At 38.2% G+C, this 19870-nt stretch overlaps 1 protein-coding gene across 1 annotated transcript in view; it reads left to right on the top strand.

Moving 5' to 3' along the window:
* The window catches only part of OPN5 (opsin 5), a gene marked incomplete at both ends in the record, with an annotated part of 29027 nt that extends 12010 nt beyond the window's left edge, over nt 1–17017 (top strand). Inside the window, 4 exons of the mRNA XM_079149207.1 lie at nt 479–813; nt 12633–12874; nt 16413–16470; nt 16862–17017. Of these exons, the coding sequence (XP_079005333.1) occupies nt 479–813; nt 12633–12874; nt 16413–16470; nt 16862–17017 (791 nt within the window). The remainder of the gene's footprint in view (nt 1–478; nt 814–12632; nt 12875–16412; nt 16471–16861) is intronic.
* Nucleotides 17018–19870: the final 2853 nt, after the last annotated feature.

The following is a 19870-nucleotide window of genomic DNA, read 5'->3' as shown; positions in this document are numbered from 1 at the left end:
GAAGACAAAGGAGATCAGAGACACAAAAGCTTTCAAGAGGAAAGGTATTTTAAAGACACAAGTGATGCTTTGTGATTTCACACCTTCCCTGAAGGATTCTCCCTTGGATCCTAGGATGACCCTCTAACACAGGCTGTTGAGATGAGAACTGTTCTCTCAAGGTCCTCCATTGTCAGCATTCTCTGGTCTTTTTACTCTCCCCTTTTCCAAGTTTTTGTCACTTCTCCCTCCCAAAGCTCCCAGGTGTCTAGAGAAAGCCTTCCCTGTGAAATCTCTTCAAAGTGTCACTCTCCTGGAGAAAGCCCAAGCTCTGGAACTTTCCCTGCTTCACTCCACTCTCCCTCAGGCTTCAGTTATCTGCCCACGTCTCCCAGAATTCAAAGGAATAAATCTTTGGAGGTGGAATTTGACATATCGAGGGGAGGTGTCTGGGTGCAGGGCAGATTCCATCTGGGTAACGCTCTTCTTCCGCCTCCAGGGGTTTGGCTGAAGAGAAAACACGCCTACATCTGCCTGGCAGTCATCTGGGCCTATGCTTCCTTCTGGACCACCATGCCCCTTGTGGGCCTGGGGGACTACGCACCTGAGCCCTTCGGAACCTCATGCACCTTGGACTGGTGGCTGGCCCAGGCTTCAGTTGGGGGTCAGGTTTTCATCCTGAACATCCTCTTCTTCTGCCTGTTGCTCCCAACGGCTGTGATCGTGTTCTCCTATGTGAAGATCATTGCCAAAGTTAAGTCCTCTTCCAAGGAGGTGGCTCATTTTGACAGTCGGATCCACAGCAGCCACGTGCTAGAAATGAAACTGACCAAGGTATTGTCATTATTTACCTAAACCATTATAGCATCCCTTTACTCTGTCTCTACCCCACTGAACACACATACACATACATTTTAAAAATATTATTTTATTCTCAGATGTTTTGTATTTATTTATTTATTGTTTTATTGCAAGTGCTGGGGATCCAACTCAAGGCCTGTTACTTGCTAGGCAAGTGCTCCACCACTTACCTATGAGCCCAGCCACATACATTTTTTTTTTTTTTGGTATGGGGAATTGAACCCAGGGCCACTTAACCACTGTGTAACATTCCCAGCCCTTTTTATATTTTATTTAGAAACAGGGTCTCACTGAGTTGCTCAGGACCTTAATAAGTTGCTGAGACTAGCTTTGAACTCGTGATCTTCCTGCCTCAGTCTCCTCAGTGGCTGGGATTATAGGAGTGTGCCACCACACCCAGCCACATACATTTTTAATACTTATAAATGTGTATAATGGATCCACTGGGAGTAATTTTACCTATCAAGTAGGATAATTTTGATTCTCAGTATTTCAATAGTAAGAATAACTTATGAATCATATAATGCTTCTCATGGGCCTTGATGGGCATTATTAAGGACATTCTACAACTCCATCTACTCACAGAGAAAGAGTCTACCACACATGCTTTCTGGTGGGCAAGTTGTCTTAACATACAGCAATTTCTGCATGGTTGGTCCCTTGGTAAATGAGTTAGTAGATTGTGGTATAAGGAAAAAGCATTAAGTTTGACTGCAAAGGTTTAATTCCAGGTTTGACCCAGAGTTAGGTACTTAGCTTCTTTGAATCTCTATTTCTTAACTTATATAACAAAAATAGCAGCTTCTATCTCAGTAGGATATGATGGAGATACAAAGAGATAAAACACGCGATTCTGTCACATGGTACATAGTAGTTGTTAGAGAAACCATAGGTTCTCATTTTCCTTATGCCTTTCAGTAATCCTTGGTAAAATCTAAAGCAGTGCTCTTTATACTCCCATGATGTCTTGCTTTTCTTTGGAAAAAAAAAATTTGGGGGGCACTTATGTTAGTTTTCTGTTGCTGTGACAAGATGCCTGAGATTTAAAGGAAGAATGACTTATTTTAGCTCACAATTTCTGAGGCTTCATTACTTTGGACCCAAGGTAAGACACAACATCATAGTGGAAGGGTGTGGCAGGAAAAAGCTGCTTACTTTATGGTAGCTAGGAAGGAGATAGATAGATAGATAGATAGATAGATAGATAGATAGATAGATAGATAGATAGATGGTATGTGAAAGGGGTCCTGGACAAGATGTATTTTTTAAAGTCATACCCCCAGTGACCTATTTCCTCATACTGGACCCCACTTCCCAATAGCTCATCCACAATGAACTCAGCAATGGGTCATCACCCTCGTGATCCAGTCATGTCCCCAAAGCCCCAACTCTAAATGTTACTCCATTGGTGATACAGCTTCCAATAAATGAACCTTTGGGAGGCACTATCCAAACCATAACAGTTCACCTACCAGTAAATAAAAATAACATACAGATAACACAATCAAACACTGTATTTTAGTCAGCTATTTAATTGTTGTGACCAAAAGAACTGATAAGAAAAATTTCGGATGAAGAAAAGTTTATTTGGGACTCATGGTTTCAGAGGTCTCAGTTCATAGATGGCTAGCTCCATTGCTCTGGGTTTAAGGTGAGGCAGAACATCATGGTGGAAGAGGAAAACCCTCAGAACATAGCCACCGGGAAACAGACTGTGCTCCCCAGAAACAAAATATATTCCCCAAAGTTTCATCCCCAATGACTCTTCTCCTCCAGCCACAACCTACCTGCCTATAGTTCCACCCAGTTAATTCCTATCAGTGGTTGAATGCACTGATTAGGTCAAGGTTCTCAAAACCCAATCATTTCACCTCTAAACTTTCTTGTCTCACACATAACCTTTTGATGGATATCTCGCATCTAAACCATAACACACTATATTAAATATTAGTATACTCTCTATTTTACATTTTAAAGATAAAATAAATATAGATTGAAGTTCTAACTATTCTTTCCTGTATCCTAATCAATTGCATTGGTTGGTATCCAATTCTCAAGTGTCCTCACAGCCCCTTTTGGAGACCATATGTCTCAGGGACCTATAGCAGCATAGTTACCTTCAGACCAGAGATCACTTCTAATAAGTCAGGCCCTTTGGTTCTCACAATATTTCTCCATTTAAATTTCATAACTTTTGAGGACCTGCAAAGATTTCTCAGCTCTCTCTAAATCTATACTGATAACAATAATAGAGCAATTCTTGAATGAAGATACATAATTAGGAAACAAAATCTACTTTTGTCTGATAAGTGGTTTGAAGTAGGAAAATAGTTCCATAAAATGCAACATCATGGGTTAGGTTCTTCATTTCTATTTCTTACTTTAGTTCTTATCTGTGATTTTTTAAAGAAAAATATAATCAAAACAAATTAATCCAAGTTAAATTTGGAGTTTATTTAATCCAAATCCTACTCTGTAATTGGTGCTGTTTTAACAACCGTATGAGGGCACCAATGATTACATTTCCCCATTGAATAGTTTGTGGAGGTATGGTGCCCATCATGACAGTATGAGGGTTTAAGTCCACCTTGTGGCCATGTATTGATATGTCAAAAAGTTGTTGAGAAGTTCCATCATATGCTCTTTTCTTGTCAATCCTCATATCTTTTCTCAACTCTCAGTGATGGTTTTGGCCATGAGAAACTTTGCTGGTCTTGCTCAGTGCATCTGGGTCCTAATCCCAGAGATCTTTTTTGTAATTTCTTGGATTCTGTTATTCATTATCTTCCCTTATGTTAGTTGAATTGCTCAGTTCAATCAGTTCAACCCATTCACCGTCCAGAATCTTGTTCATTGTGTACTCTGAACAAAAGTAAGGTGGGTTGAGGACACCATCTAAAAATCAGTTACCAGTTTCTCTCTCTCTCTCTTTGGTACTGGAATTGAACCCAAGAGTGCTTAACCACTGAACCACATCCCCACCCCTTTTTTATATTTTATTTAGAAACAGGGTCACACTGGCTTGTTGAGGTCCTGACTAAGTTGTTGAGGCTGGCTTTGAATTCATGATCCTCCTGCCTCAGCCTCCTGAGTTGCTGGGATTACAGACGTGTGCCACTACGCCTGGCTCATTGTGTACTCTTGAGGGGTGGACAGTTTGTTCAGCCAATACTTCTAAAGCCCATTCATTATATATATGAGGTATAGGCTTGTGTATATGATTTAATTTGATTTTTTTTGTTATTATTCTAATTGACTTGAATTGTGTTGATCAAATGGTTAGGCTTACCCTCCACCAGATAAAATAAAGGGATCTTAAATGAAAAGTGTAGGCATATATATTCACACATGCACACTTACATCTTTATGTACATATATGTATATTTGCAAATGATTTATTTTTATATATAGTTTATTCTCCTAACATATCCTATATAATAGTCTATGTAACATGTCTATGCTTCATTTGTATATGACATATATTTAAATATCCTAAACTTAAAATGTTTCTAGTTATTAATATTTGTGAAAAAATTTACATCAAAATTCAGCCATATTGAAAAAAATTCGTTGTGACATTTGTTCTAAATTTACACTATTTTCAATTACTACTCAATTTTGACCTCAATTTCTCCTAGTAGGTAATATAAGAAGAAACAACCTCACACTGGGCCTTTGCATAGTCTCTGAAATCTTTTCCTCCATTCAACTACTGCTCAGGATTAACAATTTGCTTGTTCACTTGGTGCTTCTGATCTTCAGAACAGCTTGGTCTAAAAGCTTATTACTTAAAGTCTACCTTCCTGGATTCAGGGATCAAAATCATTTAGTTCTCTGTGTACTCTAATTATTTCTAGCTGAGTTATTATCTGGGACTGCTTTCTGCTGGTCTGATCTTGTCAAGCTAAAAATTGGCATTCATCTACAAACCTTTCTCTACTTTGTAGTTTCCCTCTAATTAATGCTTAAAGAATGATAGTTTCATTAAACTTGCAGCAGTCTGAAATTTCACAGACCAAAAATAGAAGTGTTCTGCGCACACACATGCACACAGACACACACACACGCACGCCCGCACACCCAGGGATATCCCTCTCTTCCCACAGCAATCGGTAAGCTCCAGGGAGATTTTTCACAATGCATGGTGCCAACGATTTGGGGGTCCTGGTCTGGTTGTTGTCACATATTAACTTGGTGCTTAGCTCAGAATGGTGGATTAAGGACACCATCTAAAAATCAGTTACCAGTTTTTCTGATGTTCTCCTTCTGAGCTGTAGACTCTTTTCTGCTCTCAGAGTGGAAAACTGACTTTTACAGGCGCATCCTCTAAATTGTTCATGAATAACACCCAGAGTCCTTAAGAACTTTGGCTGTGGTTACTCAGAAGTCATTTCTCCCAACCCCCACCATGCTCAAAACCCTTTACTCTTAACTATTTTCTCTCTGTAAGTTTCAAATTTCTATTCTGAAACTGAGAAGTTGAGAAATGAATGCTTTATTTCTTTAGGTATTTCTGCTTGTAAAAATATTCACACAATGCAGTGAACATTCTTGCTGCTGATTTAATGAGGGGAATGGTGGAGTGACAGGAAAGCAATACCAGAAGTATAGATCGATTTTTCCCAATATTGTTATGCCATGTGTGTTTCTACTTCATGTTCATTCATTTAACATACGTTGGTCACGTAGACATCCAGAGCCTTGGAATTCAGAACTTGTGGGCACCTGGTTTTCTCTTGGTATCTCTTTTTTCTACCGGAAAGTCCTCCTGCTATGGGTCATCAGAGCCCTTCCTTACGCCTCACTTGTCAACCAAATCATTCGTCCGTCACTCTTTTAAGCAAGATAGGATATGAGGTGAAGACGAATGCTACATATTCTATTTGCTTCTGCACCTGCTAGACCTTTAATCAAGATTGCTTGGATGAATACCTAAGTGAATAAATCAATTTAATCTAATCACCTTGATGACTGCTAAGAGGTCCCTTGACCCCTGGCTGGAGTGCCTCTGTTCCTTTTAAACCTGATAGGACATTTTGTTTTTCTGTTTCTCTCCCATTGACTGGGAAGCCTTTATAAAGCTCTTAAACTACAGAACTCCTCACCTTTATTGCTCCTCGAATGTTATTTATCAACCAGGGTTGAGGTTCAGGTTACTCCCTGGTGTGGATGCAGGGCGGTTTGTGGGAAGCTGAACTGTATTGCTCGTTTTTTTTTTTAAGCCAATTAATTAATTGCTTCCCTTTGTTCTTCTTGGTTATTCTAGCTTAAATATCATTTCCCAGAGACACATTTCCAAAATTGAATCAAAGGCTTTGGACTGTGATGTTTCATTATGACCTCTCTATTTCCTTCTTGGAAATTGTTAGTTTTTAAACTAAGTTAAAACTGAATACTTATTTTTGTGTTTATTTGATCAATGTTCATCTTTACCACTAGTCAATAAGGCTTGCAGGAGAAATCAAGTCTTTCTGATCACTTTGTGTCCTGAGGACACAATGTGTCAAATATGGCAACTGCTTACTATATATTTGTTAAAGAAAAGGGGGATTAGATCAGTGTGACTTAATAATGAAACGAATTTCAAAGTAGCAGTCAATTCCAGTTTGGTCACTAGTTGCCTGAGAGGTTTTATATAATTGACATTTGTTATTTATTTTGGTTCCCAGTGGTTGAATCCCTTCTGTGTCTGAGGAATTGCCAACCTTTTGTGTTTTGCTGGGGATAAGGGGAGGAGCTATGTAACTCTTAAGAAATACTGAAAAAGGTCAATCATTTGCTTCCTACGAAGCCCCTTTTACTGGAGCACAACTAAGGACTCCAGCACCAGAGATCAGGCTGTCTGGAGCCCTGTGACAGGGAATCAAGGGCAGAGACTGCTCTCCTGAGCCCAGGGCTGCAGCAGCAATAGTTTCTTCATCAAAACCAGTTCACACACAGGATTTTGAGTATCATTTCTGTTCACTGGATACCTATTAACCTTTGCAGTGATGCTCTCTGCAATAACCAAGGTCCTTTAAAGAAATTCCCTTTCTGCCTCACTCAGCCAAAATCGATTTCTGTTACTTGCAACTTGAAATATTGACAGAGTCACCTTGGGCAAACCAGTAGATCTTTTGGGGTCTTAGTTTTCTTATCTGTGAAAGGGGATGAGGGAGAGGATTTAAATGATAGCTTAATTGCCTTCAAAACTCTGAGGTTTTGTGAAAACGGATACATTGGTTCAATTATTTAAAGGTATATGGCGACGGCTTTTAACCAGCTGGTTTCTCAACGTGAATATCTGCTCCCCTCTAAGAAATACATTCCCACTTCAGGGTCTTGGATCACACACAATGAACAGGGAAGGGTCCCTGTTTTGTTGAACCAGATACTTGTAAATTACTTCCTTGTGTTTTTTCAAGCTAACCACTGCCTGGTCAGGGTATATTGTGTTTAGTTTGAACCAAAACTCCCAACACAGGCGCACAGAGGGCCGCCGTGACCTGGTTTGCCTCCTCTCTTTTCAATCCCAGCGTTTGCTTGTTTTTAGAGTTGTGTTATTTTAAGATTCGAGAAAATTGCATCTGGAAAGTGTGGAGTTCTGTTTTTTTTTTTTTTTTTTTGAAGGATGAATTCATATTTTCTGCTTGGATTGCAACCAGGGTTAACATATGGCAGTGCACCAAAGATCTCAGAAAATTTTTCTTCATCGGTTTGTGGAGGAGGGTCTGGGATGGTTGGCCTTCATTGTCATTCTGTGGATTAAACAGAAGGAAGGAAATAAAATCAAAGAAAACATGCTAAGATTGTCGAATTGTTTAATTTATTAAAAGGTAATGTGAAAACCAAGCATCACCTACCTGGTTTTTATATACAGGAGAGTGTTGAGGGCCAGAGAAGGTAGGTCACGGTTGTCGAGTGCCCTTCCTTCTACTTGCTATTGATAGTATCACTCAATGACTGGCAGTTCCACATGTGGAAGACCGTAGTCTCAGAACTGGAGTTTATTACCCTATTCCTATCCTTGAGTATCGTTTTCCTACTGGCTGGTTGGCAGCAAATCCATGTACTTGCTAGCTAGGCCCAAGACAGAAAATTCAAATCTTTTCATCTTGTACTCCTGTCAATTACATTCTTTCCTGTTAGTAACCTCCACCTCCTTCCCCTTCCTTCAGTGCACAGATATGGTGATTTCCTTTCTCATCACCTTATCTCCCCCCACTCACTGAAATGTCTTTGTTATCACTAGTCTAACTGGCTTTGTAATGCAATTAAATCTTGCTATCAATGGGGAATTTTTTACATCTCTTTGACCCTCCTTGTAAGCCTTTATTTTCACATCAGTTTCATGGTCCTCTTCTATTTCATTATTTAAGATTGCAACCTTTAATATTAGCTTAAGTCTTACTCATGACTGGGTGAACGAGCCTGGTGGGAGGAACTGGACTCTCTTGAAATGGATGTTCAAAGAGCCTCAGGGATTTTGTCCCACTTACGATGGTCAGTAGAGAGACCCAAATATCTTAAACAATGACTTTTCCACCCTTCCACCCTGCCTCACCCACTGAGAGAGGATAGGACCTTCCTTCTTAGAAACCTTGTGTGTTAGAAAGGTTCAGATGTTTTGAACCCAGAGGGAGAGCTATATGTAACTTGGAGAATTTACTTTCAACCACACTACTCAATGATTGCTTTAATTGATCAATTCACTGAAATTGAGGATGTACAACTTTGTTTTTGTGACACTTAATGCTAGCCTGAACTAGAGCTGGAAAACACTGCTGTCCCTTGGTCCTATGAAGCAAGATGTATTTAAAATGAACTGGGCTGCAGATGTGCGAATCTTTTGGATAAGCTAAACACGAATCCTGTGACTTCCCTCCCACAAGAATTGTCTAATTTAGGAATTTGAAGTTTTACTGTTTGCCAGTGAACCAAAAGGCAGAGATGAAAGTAAAATAATTTAACAAAGTAAACAACTTAGAAAAGTTGACAGGCACAGATAGTTTTGTTAGAATTGGCTTAAGGATATTTGGGAGGTCTATTTTGGAACATATAAATGAAGGTGCACTTAGAATTGAGAAAGGTGAGGAACAAACTGATGGAAAGATTAAACCCATTTGAAGCCAAGTAGAAAAATCTGGAAAAGTGGAGTACAATATGAAAGTTTTAGAAACTTTTATGGAGTATGTCATAAAATGGTTTTAATATTAAAATACTTAATAATTTGTGGAGTATATTTTAAAATGAGGTTATAGAAAACAACTGTGCCTTATATTAACTTTGTATTCACTTCAGAAATGCAAATAACATTCTTCGTTTCCTTTTAGATTTAGCCTTTTGTCCCCTTTTCATCTTTAAACTTAATTTGTAGTCATTCTGCTTTATTCTAAACCCAGAGAACCCACAATGATCCATTTGCTATGTGCTTTTTATTTATGTTTATGTGCATATTTAATTCTCCTATATCCATTTAAAAAAGATAATACAATATAAATACTTGAAATCTTTCCTCCACTGCATACTACTAAAAAAAAAAAAAGTAGAAAACATGTAAAATGTAGAAGATATTATGGACTAAGTGCCAATCTATTTTTTGTCAATGACTTGGCAGCAACATAGAAAACAGCTTTTGGGATTCTGTGAAACATCATATGACTCACCAGAGAAGCAAGGATGGGGCTATGTTAAGTCCCTAGACATCTGCTAAGGCAAGCTTTATTTATATAGTTAGTGTTTATTTGGAGATTTAGAAAAAGAAGGCCCTCACTGTGAGCCTCGAGGCATCCATTCCATTTGCAAACAAAAGTCAGACAGACCAAACCAAATGAAAATTTCTCCTGGATAAGCTTTTGCTAAGTGATAGAAAAGCAAACTCAACAGGGGGGAGAGCTACATGTGTGCATTAGGTCTTAAGAGTTTATAACCGCTAAACACAGGCCAGAACTTTGACTTAGGACACTAAATCAAGGCTGCAGGATGCACAGGAACGATGGGCTCACTTGATTCATCTCTTGGGGATTCAGATTCTCTATTTGAAAGTGGAGCAAAATGAATATTATTAAGGTTTTTGTTTTGTTTTGTTTTTGGCTGCAGTTAATTTCTGTAGATGAGTTTTGAAATTTTGGGGTGGAAATTCAGTCTGTGACTTCAGAGTACATTTGCCATGCTTAATTCTTACATGCATGACTTTGTTGTAAGTAAAATATTTCTGATCAAACTTCCAAAAACAGCATTCACAAATACTGTTGATTTAACCATTATTGATGAAACATTTTGTGTTTCACTCCTCATCAATGATTTTTCACATAACTTTTTCCCCCCTTAAATTAAGGGAAGGGAGAAGGAGGAAGTGAAGCAGCTTCAGATAGGTCCTTTCTTACATAATTCCAAGGTGTTAGGGAACTCAGAGATAAAAGGAAGATCCACTTTTAAAACCCTCAAGATGAATATCAAGCTCCCTGTTCTTAACATTGTAGCCAGGGGCATGTAGTCCTCTGATTGGTCAGATTTGGGTCATCTGATGCCTTTGATAGCAATTCCAGAAAAATGGAGATGGAACGATGCTGGGAATGCTAATGCAGAAGATAACTGGGATGATGACAAAATATTCAAACAAAATGACAAAAGACAGATGTCTGTTAGAGGACTGATTTCAAATATAGTTTAATTATCTTACAGAAAGTTTATTCTAGTAGATAACAGTGTAGGAATACTTGGAAGTTAGTGTACTCTCTCTCAATTAGCTCTCTCTCTCTGAAATAGCTCAAATTTAAAATGAAGCTCAAAGCTGGGAATGGTGGTGTGTTCCTATAATTCTAGCTACTCAGGAGGCCAAGGCAGGAGAATTGAAAGTTCAAGGTCAGTCTGAATAACTTAGGGAGACTGTTTCAAAAATAAAACAACATTGGGTAAAACCATAGAAGTGAAATGATGTACCCCATTTGTGTACAATGAATCAAAATGCAGTCTGTAAAGATAAAAAATAAATAAAAAATTAAAAAAAAGTTTTCCCCCAAATTAAAACAAAACAAAAACCAAACCAAACAAAACAAAAAAACAAATTTTGGACTGTATTTTCCAGTGCCAATATTCTAAGTAAATCACCTTTTATTTCTTTTTCATACAGTTGCCAACAATTTTCTAAGACTGGAGATTCAATGAGGGCAGGATGGGTTTTCTTTGTTCTTTGCAGTATACCTTACACAAACATGTTCAGTAATACTTGTTGATCGAATGAATAAACAATGATCTTCTCTTCAAAGCCTTCAAAGTCTTCTCTTTCTTCTTGCAACATTTCATTCTACAGGTTAATCTTACGTAGAGCTCTTGTATTTCTTGCTCAAAACCTACTGCTGCCTCAAAGCATAAAGAATTAAGTGCAAGTTCAGTAATGTGTTACATAAAACTCAGAGTGCATAGATGTCATCTTTCCTCCTAGCCTCATCTCCCTTTGTTGCTTTTCCATACCAAAATGAATTGCTCACTAGCAATTTTTTTTTCTTTCTTTTTGGTACCAGGAATTGAACCTCAGGGTGCTCTAACATTGGAAGACTCTAGCACTTTTTATTTTTTGTTTTGAGACAGGCCCTCACTAAGTTGCTGAGGCTGACCTCAGACTTGTAATCCTCCAGCCTCAGTCTCTCAAGTTGCTGGGATTCCAGGCGTGCACCACTGTACCCATAGCTCTTTAGTAATTTCCGTGTAGACATCACCCTCTCTTCCCAAGCTTTTGCTCATGCTGGTCTCACTCTTTTTCTTTTATTTCCACTTGCCAAAGTGCAGGTTATATGTCACATCCTTCATGAAACTCTTCTTAATCTGCCCAATAGGATGCAGTTTGTTCTCCTTTGAGCTGGAGCTTAGATTGTATTTAGCCTTGTACTGTATTTATTTGTATTCTAGAGGGAGACAATGCAGTCATGCAACCACACTGGTATTCTTCACAGCACTTGGCATAGTGTCTTGTCCAAGTGTTTGCTAAAACGTCCTGTTGAACTGAGTGAGATGACTTATAGCAACCAGGTAGGTCATTGTAGGGGGCTGATTATACTACATTATTAAAGGAACTGAACTGCAGGTGGTAAGAAACTTTTAAGGGTGTTTGAAACTGTATCTCTAATATTCTTTGGTCTGAAAATGAAGAGACCTCAGGTGATCATAATTTTGTGTGAGAGAAAAGTGCTTTCTGGAAAAGTCTCATTTTGTACAATCGTCCCACTTTGGCTGAAGTGCCATGACTCTGTCTTACTTTATACTTAGTGAATTTCCACACTCTGTGCCTCAAACTTGAGCAAGACTTGAGTTAAAAGAAATGACATTTAATAGAAACCTCTGAAGAAGATGCACGTTAGAATTTTAAACCTGGATAAAGTTTCTCAGTTTCCTGAGGCAAATGGGGATGATTTAAAATTTCATCAAGGTGAATGTATTTTCTGTCAAGTTTTAAGTGAATGTGGGTCGAAAAGTCTGGAAATCTCAGGAGAACAGATGTCTTTTTTATCATGATTTCTTGCTCAAAATGCAGGGAAATCCTGACAGTTGTTAAAGGGTTGTACTTTGGGTCTGTGGGTATCTTCAAATTCTAGAGTGGAGGATGGACAGGAAGTGGTAAGTGGGATAAAGCTTCTACTAGCTGAACTTTGGAGAAGTCCATATGAAATGATTCCTATGAAAATGATAAATGGGTTACAGTGGACACATTTTCCTGGGTGCGAAAATGTGACTTGTTCCTCCTCCACACCCGTCATTTTAGACTCTCATCACTCACTAGATTTCTCCATTCTCTTCTTCATTGACTTTCTCATCAGGTGGCGATGTTGATTTGTGCTGGTTTCCTGATTGCCTGGATCCCTTATGCAGTCGTCTCTGTGTGGTCAGCTTTTGGAAGGCCAGACTCCATCCCCATACAGCTCTCTGTGGTGCCAACCCTCCTAGCAAAATCTGCAGCAATGTACAATCCGATCATCTACCAGGTTATCGATTACAAATTTGCCTGTTGCCAAACTGGTGGTTTGAAAGCAACTAAGAAGAAGTCTTTGGAAGACTTCAGGTAAAATCTCAGAAGCTAGAAATGATTCATGCATTTTTTGTTTCAAAAATCCCTTGGCGGGGGGGGGGCGGGGGGGGGGTTAAGCCACTAGGGTGTGCTATCTCCTCAAGGTTGGAGTATATTGCCTAGGAGTATGATAAGAACTTTATTTTCTGTCCATTAAAATTCCTAAAATCAAGTTATCAGATATGTTGGAATGTTGGAATGATGTGGGTAGATAGTGAGAAAAGTGATCTGCTTTTGATTCTGGAACAACCAAGATGATGCACACGGCGTCTACTGGAGCAGTCACTGTGTCAGTGACTCTTAAATTTCTTATCTAGGACCAAATTCGTTTTACTCCAAGAGCACTGTTCCATCTGGCATTGATCCAAAATTTAGTTTACACAACAGATGATTCTTTTGTTTGGGACATCACAACCACTAGCTAAGAGCACAGGTGTTGGGCAGATACAGGAAGGGGAGAAGGGAGATGATGTTTTTGCTCAGTGCCAGATTCTTTTATTTTATGTTCTCCAGAGCCCAAGTTATTCTTTATGCTTGTCATATGAGGAAACTGAGATTGAGAAAGGTCAAGGTTAAGTAAACAGCTAATGTTTACACAGTGAGGAAGGAGCAGAGTAGAGATTTAAATTCGGGGACTTAATTTAAAACATGCTCTTTTAGCTACACTGTTTACGCTATACAGTGAATAAGAAGGCTTGGGAATCCATCATCATTTACCCCAAAGGCCCAGAAGGCTGAATCAGTGACTCAGCCTGGGGGGACTTCTGAGTCCACTCAGGGCCCATCTTAGAACAAAAAGTGATGTGGGCACCTGAATTCACTGTTTGAGACAAAGGCTCTAGAAAAGGATTCCATGTTCTATGAACCCCTTTTAATTCTTGCTTGATGTCCAGATATTTTTCAGTATCTCTTTCTTTGAATAAGTAGAGAACAATGAAAAAAAAAAAAAAACAAAAATGTCAAATCACTTTGGGAAGGTATGGTTTCTGTCTTGTTCTGTCATTGTGCTTGAGTGCATGACAAATCTCTTAACCTTCAGTTTCCCTATCATGTAGGTACACAATTAAATGAAAAAGATTATAAAAATGTTCAAATAAACCAAGGGATTTTCATTGTTGTGATACAGGGTAAGGGAATCTACAATTCAGAGATGAAAGACCAGTGTTAAAGACAGCTGTTTACAAAAGTTTTATATTTTGGGGCAAATTAACTACCTGGAGCCTAGGAGTGGGATGAGCTGATTAGAATAGGAAATTGAAACAAGCAAAATGGATGTATGAAAAAGGCTTAGAATTATTGGTGGCTTTTTCATATTCGTGGTTAACACCTTCTCTATTGAACTTTGAATAGTTAAATTCAAATGCTAAAATGCATCTCTTTAAGAAGTAACAACACTTTACCTTTATCAGCTATCGATACTTTATTATGAATGCATGTACAGAGAATAATTTTAATAGAACAGTTTGGGGGGAAAATAATGGGGCACTTCTTCATCTAAAGGAGATGAGAACTTGACAGGAATGACTGGAAGCAAATTTCGCCTGCCTCATAACTTTTCCTCAGACTGGCTCTGTGTTCTGTACAGTCACTCACGAGTGTGAGCAGCACATAAATATTCTATACCCCACAATGGGAAGAGGGAAATTCATGTGGAAGAAAGTGACTTAGGGCAGCAGACCTTTGGAAAATTCAGCCAGAAAAGAGAAAGCTCAGTTCACTTATTCTCATTAGCTATTTATACGAAATACAGCAATTGCTCTGCTGAGGGAGGCAAGGTCTATTTCTTTGCTCTGGAATTTCCTTTTCCCCTGGAGTAGCAGGCAGTGGTGCTGAAGCACGGGGGAGACCACAGCTTCTAGAGGCTGAAGCCTCTTCAGGGAGGAATTGTGGAAGACGTGCTAACTGGCAGATATTAGAAGGGTCTACTTCAGAGAAGAGCAGAAAGGTAGAAGACTTACTTTTATCTTTATAATGAACAAAACGAAATCTTGTTTATCTTTGTAATTGTTAGGAGCTAAGCAGGTGAGTACTATGGAGACCCATAGCATGAGATGGAGTGACATGAGGGCAATTCAGCATGGCTAACTTACTGCTAGTGTAATTAAGTTGATTTGAACTGGTCTAACTGATACACTTGTTCTCTTTCTGAGCTCTGAAACACATTTGTTTATAAGGGGAAAGCTTCTTGGGAAATAAATAATTTTGAATTCAAATGAAAAAGCTAATGCATGGACTATGAAATGGTGGAAATAAATTTTGAGGAATTTTGACAGTTTATAAAAAGTTAAACTTATCCCTCCCTACTCACTCCCACTCTCAAATTGAATTCCCTGAGATTTTAGTGGAAGCTAATGAACCAAAGGGAAAATATGTGGCAAGACCCCTTTTTGAATATATTATTTTCATACTTAGGTGTTCAGATGTAGTCTCAGGCAAAGAGTGCATTTTCACTACAGCCATGTAATCCAAACACCTGGGGAATTTTGAAACGCTGCTGCGGTCTGGACTCTAAATGCAGAGATTCAACTTTTCATTGGTCAGGCTGGACCTGAGCTTCAGTTGTTTGATTGATTCTTCCACATGAGTTTCATGCATAGTCATTGTTGAAAGTTGAGGAAGCAGAAGCTGAGAAAGGAAAAATTGTGCAATTCATGATCATAGGTCTTTAATGTCACCTCCATAAATATCAGGTAGAGGGAAATGAGAGGAAGGGGGTATGAAAAATGGTGGAATGAGACCAGACATCATTAGCCTATACACATGTATGATTACATGAATAGTATGAATCTATATCATGCGCAACCATAGAAATGAAAAGATGTACCCCATTTGTGTACAATGAATCAAAATGCAGTCTGTAAAATAAATAAATAAATAAATAAAATCCTACCTTAAAAAAAATAAAAAAGACTATTGAGGCCACCTGTGGACAATGACAGAGGAAAGAGACATCAGATGCTGGAACAGTCTTAGATGGAAAAGAAGTGTCCACGATACACACTGGAGCAGGGCAGTGAAGGACAGAGGTATTTCACATTCCTAGTATTTTAGTAAAGATAAAGAACAAGGGAGAACAAAGCCCCAAACTCTGGCATAGCTATTGTAATTAAATCTCCCTAGACCACCTTAGTTGGCAGTGCTCTGTTTCCAAAGAATGAGCTTTTAGTAGGTCAGTCCCAGAGCTCAGAGGAATGATAGGTAGATGTGCAGTGGATTTTGTTCTAGAGATGTCCAGACATGCTATAAAAAAAAAAAAAACAAAAAAAAAAAAACCAAAAAAACGCATCCTGGTTTTGGAAAGCTCTGCCCAAGGGATTGCTTTGCTTGATTTTGAATATTCTAAATTGAAATATTATTTTTCATTTCTAATTCAAGTCTTAGGCAGATGGTGTTCAAGGTAGTCAAGGTGACATGAGTGTGTGTATATATATATGTAACATGCATATATGTGGATACATGAGTGTGTGTGTGTGTGTATATATATATATATATGTATGTATATTAATTTGCATTTTCCTTTTCCAATGTCTAGGCTGCACACGGTAACCACAGTTAGGAAGTCTTCTGCTGTGCTGGAAATCCATCAAGAGGTATGAAGATGGACATAGCATCACTCACGGACACATTGATTCAGTCATTCACCTCTCCACTTCTGTTAACATCTGATTGCGGCCACATTTTCTCTTTATATTTTTATATTGTGTACACTTTTTTCTCTTTTTCCTTCAGCCAGGGTTTGCTGGAAAATTCTAACAGCCAAATGGAAACTAGAGAGGATACTACTTGAAGGAATACTGTTAGAATGATCATCCCTGGAACTTTCTTTTAAATTATGCTTTAAAACCTATTGTCATGCTAAACAGTAATTAGTCTGAGATATTAAGAAAAATGTCAAATATTTTATTTTTTAGGCTGTTATTTAATTTTATTACATCATCATTATTATCATTTCTTGATATGCAGTTTCTGGGGTTCTCTTAGGTGGATGGTCATCAGGACTATGTGTTGACCCATGATTCTTTGACTGGTAGATGCTTCTGGTTCTCACAGCTGTTCTTTGTTCATGCTGATAGAGAGTCATACTCCAATGGCAATGATTCTGCAAAGGAGTCCTCTAGGGAAATCAGTGTTGTCTGAAATCACTAAATGAAAACTCTCTTGTATCTCTGAATTTGAGGACAAAAATAATTCCCACTGATGGTAATGTTACCCAGGTGGGTTTTTCTCATTAGGGTCTAGTTACTGAAATAGTGTATCTAGCATGGTACTACTAGCTGTAGTTGTTTAAGAAATGAATTTAGTGAAAATAGTTATATGTAATCATTATTCCTTGTTTGTTCTTTGTGACCTTTGTTCTTTCTTTGTTCATTCTTTTCTTCATTGAATACCTTTTGAAATCCATAAAGAGATGCAATTATGAATGAGATAGAAAAATTTGAAAGGCAGACTTTTGTCCCTTCACAGCTAATGAAAGGGGAAGGCTTGTAAATACTAGCTTCAAATAGTATTAGTAAAATCGGTGTCAATCTGATCCTCTCTCTTAATCTGAGGAGCAGGAACATCTGCATTGCTATTCTTCCAATTCAGATCCCAGGAAGGTATTCTCTATGCTCCTTCATTGAATCTACCTCCACCTTCTGCTATGAACTTAATTAAGTCTTGCTCATCAATTCCGATTCTACCTTCTGGTAACTACTAGTGAGGAAAGAGGGAAGGGGAAGAGAGTGGTCACTTGTGACATTGATGATCTCTCCATCCTTCCATTTGAAGGGTCATAGAGAATCAGACACACTTCCAAGGCTCAGCCCTCTATGTTTGGCACTTTCAGTTCTTTTTTAGTTTTCTTGAGAGTTGGGGTATGGGATGAAGAATGGGTTGATATTGTCATTGGTTTAAGATAAGTGTCAAATAGATGCGACAAAGTATGCTCTATGAATAAAGCAAAAAGAGTTAACTCTGAATGGGGCTTGGGATTGCTGATCAAAGTCTGAGAAAAGAGACAAAATTTTTATTAGAACAGAGAGGCAAGGGACTTTAAGGCAGATGTGTAAATTATAGAGGAATGAAGGGGCGTGGAGTGGGGCACAGTTGTAAAGTACAGAGTCAGGCTGCCTGGGTTTGCACCCTAGTGTGTCCTTTGGCAAGCCTGTAAACTAGGGATGTGAAGTATCACAGGGTTTTTGTGAGTCTTTGGTGAGATAAAAGGCACTTAGCGCCATGCTTGCAATAGCGGGAACACCCCCTGCATGTTGATGATTGCTGTTGTTAATTTTAAGGTAGGTGTGACAGTTCCAAAGTAGGCTGACAAGGATGAGAAGGACCAGTCTGGTGGCAGCCTTTAAAGAAATGGCAATATATGAGGACCCGAATTAAGGAATGACAATGGAAATGCAGTTGAAAATAGAGCTGTAAAATATTGTATGAGACATAGTTCTTGGCAATTGATGACTTGGAGGCAGAAGAGTTAAGGATGGCTTGGGGGCGCTACTCAGGAAATAGTGTGGACAATGGTGTTTGTAGGAGAAAGTTTCCAGAGAGGGCAGAGAGAATGAATTATATGTTGGATGTGTTGAACACGAGGTATTTGCAACATGGTTAAATTATTCAAAATAGTTGAAAATAATCTGAAGCCATAATCTGAGGCTATACCCAATAATATGGAGATTATAAAGTTAGGAAGTCAGACAGAAAAAGAAAAGTTAAAGGAATAATTTCTGGTTTCAATTGACTTGAAGGAAGAAAAAGAGTTTTTAATTTTAACTTTTGTTTTTTATTCTTTTTTCATTTTCTTGAGGCAATAATTGTGGAAGTGAATGATGGAGAGATTAGAAGGAAGAAGAAGGAGAAAAGAACATTCAAGTTAGTGTAGATTTGTCTAGAAGGTAAAATTTTACATTGATATTATATAATGAATATGTATAATGAAGATAGAACATACCTTTTCATTTATTAGCTGTTTAACTGAAATGTAGCTTTTTACTCAGCTTAAAAGAAAGCCTGTGCAGAAGTAGCATAGTCAGAAGGGAAGAGAGAGTTCAAATTCTCTGGGGGAGATCCTAGAATTAATTTCTGCTACCAATTTAAAACGTATGATTGAAATAATCCAATTTAAATCTTTTTTTTTTTTTTTTTTAAATTTGAGTAATACTTTGAGAACTGGGAGGCACAGAATTGTTGCCATTATTGATACAGAGAGAGAAAGTTGATCCTTGGAATAGACGGAAGGAAGAAAGTAAAGAGGAGCCATTGAGGGTTGCCTGCACTTACCTGGCTGTGAGCGAATAATTTCCTGAGTGAGTCATGCTTCCCCTGGGCCATCTGATAATTTAAGGATACTCTGTGCAGTTACCAAACACGCAGTTTTTGATTTAAGTTTGCTTTAGATTTTTTTAAAAAAGGAAGACATTGCATTTTGTGTGCTGGTGGGGGTGTTTGAGAGAGACTACAGAATCTTTGAGCAGGCAATGTGTATCTCCTTTGGGCTTTCATGAGTGACATGTGAAGGGCACTTGGAAATTAAGTGGTTGGAATCAAACAAGCAACTATCAGGGGAGATTTGGAAACATGGGATGAACTATTGAATTGATAATATAAAATCCTCAATCCCTGGTTTTTCATTTTAAACTCCCTTGTTTCTATGGACTGCTATTTAAACATGGCCTGTCTGATTAATAAATGAATGAAGAAATGAATTTATAAAATGGGAATTAAGAATAGAGATGCCCTATTCACTCAGAAAGTTGGATTTCAAGAATCATAAAAAAATACAAATATATTTTGATTTTTTTCTCAAGTAGGGTGAGGCAATAAGAACATATTTCACAGTGAAATCCAATTATTTGAGTCTTAAAATGTAGTTTTCTCAAGAATCAAGCATGCTGATTATTTGCAACTGAAATCGAAGCTGAAAGTTTTGACCCATTTAATTTTCCCTTGAAAAACATCCCACTGTCTTTGATGGTCTTTCATGATAGGAACCACAGACCCCTG

Source organism: Sciurus vulgaris (assembly GCF_902686455.1).
Source record: "Sciurus vulgaris genome assembly, chromosome: 7".
NCBI classification, from domain to species: Eukaryota; Metazoa; Chordata; class Mammalia; order Rodentia; family Sciuridae; genus Sciurus; species Sciurus vulgaris.
Note: the sequence above shows the minus strand (reverse complement) of the source record. Positions and strands in the feature narration are given on the sequence as shown.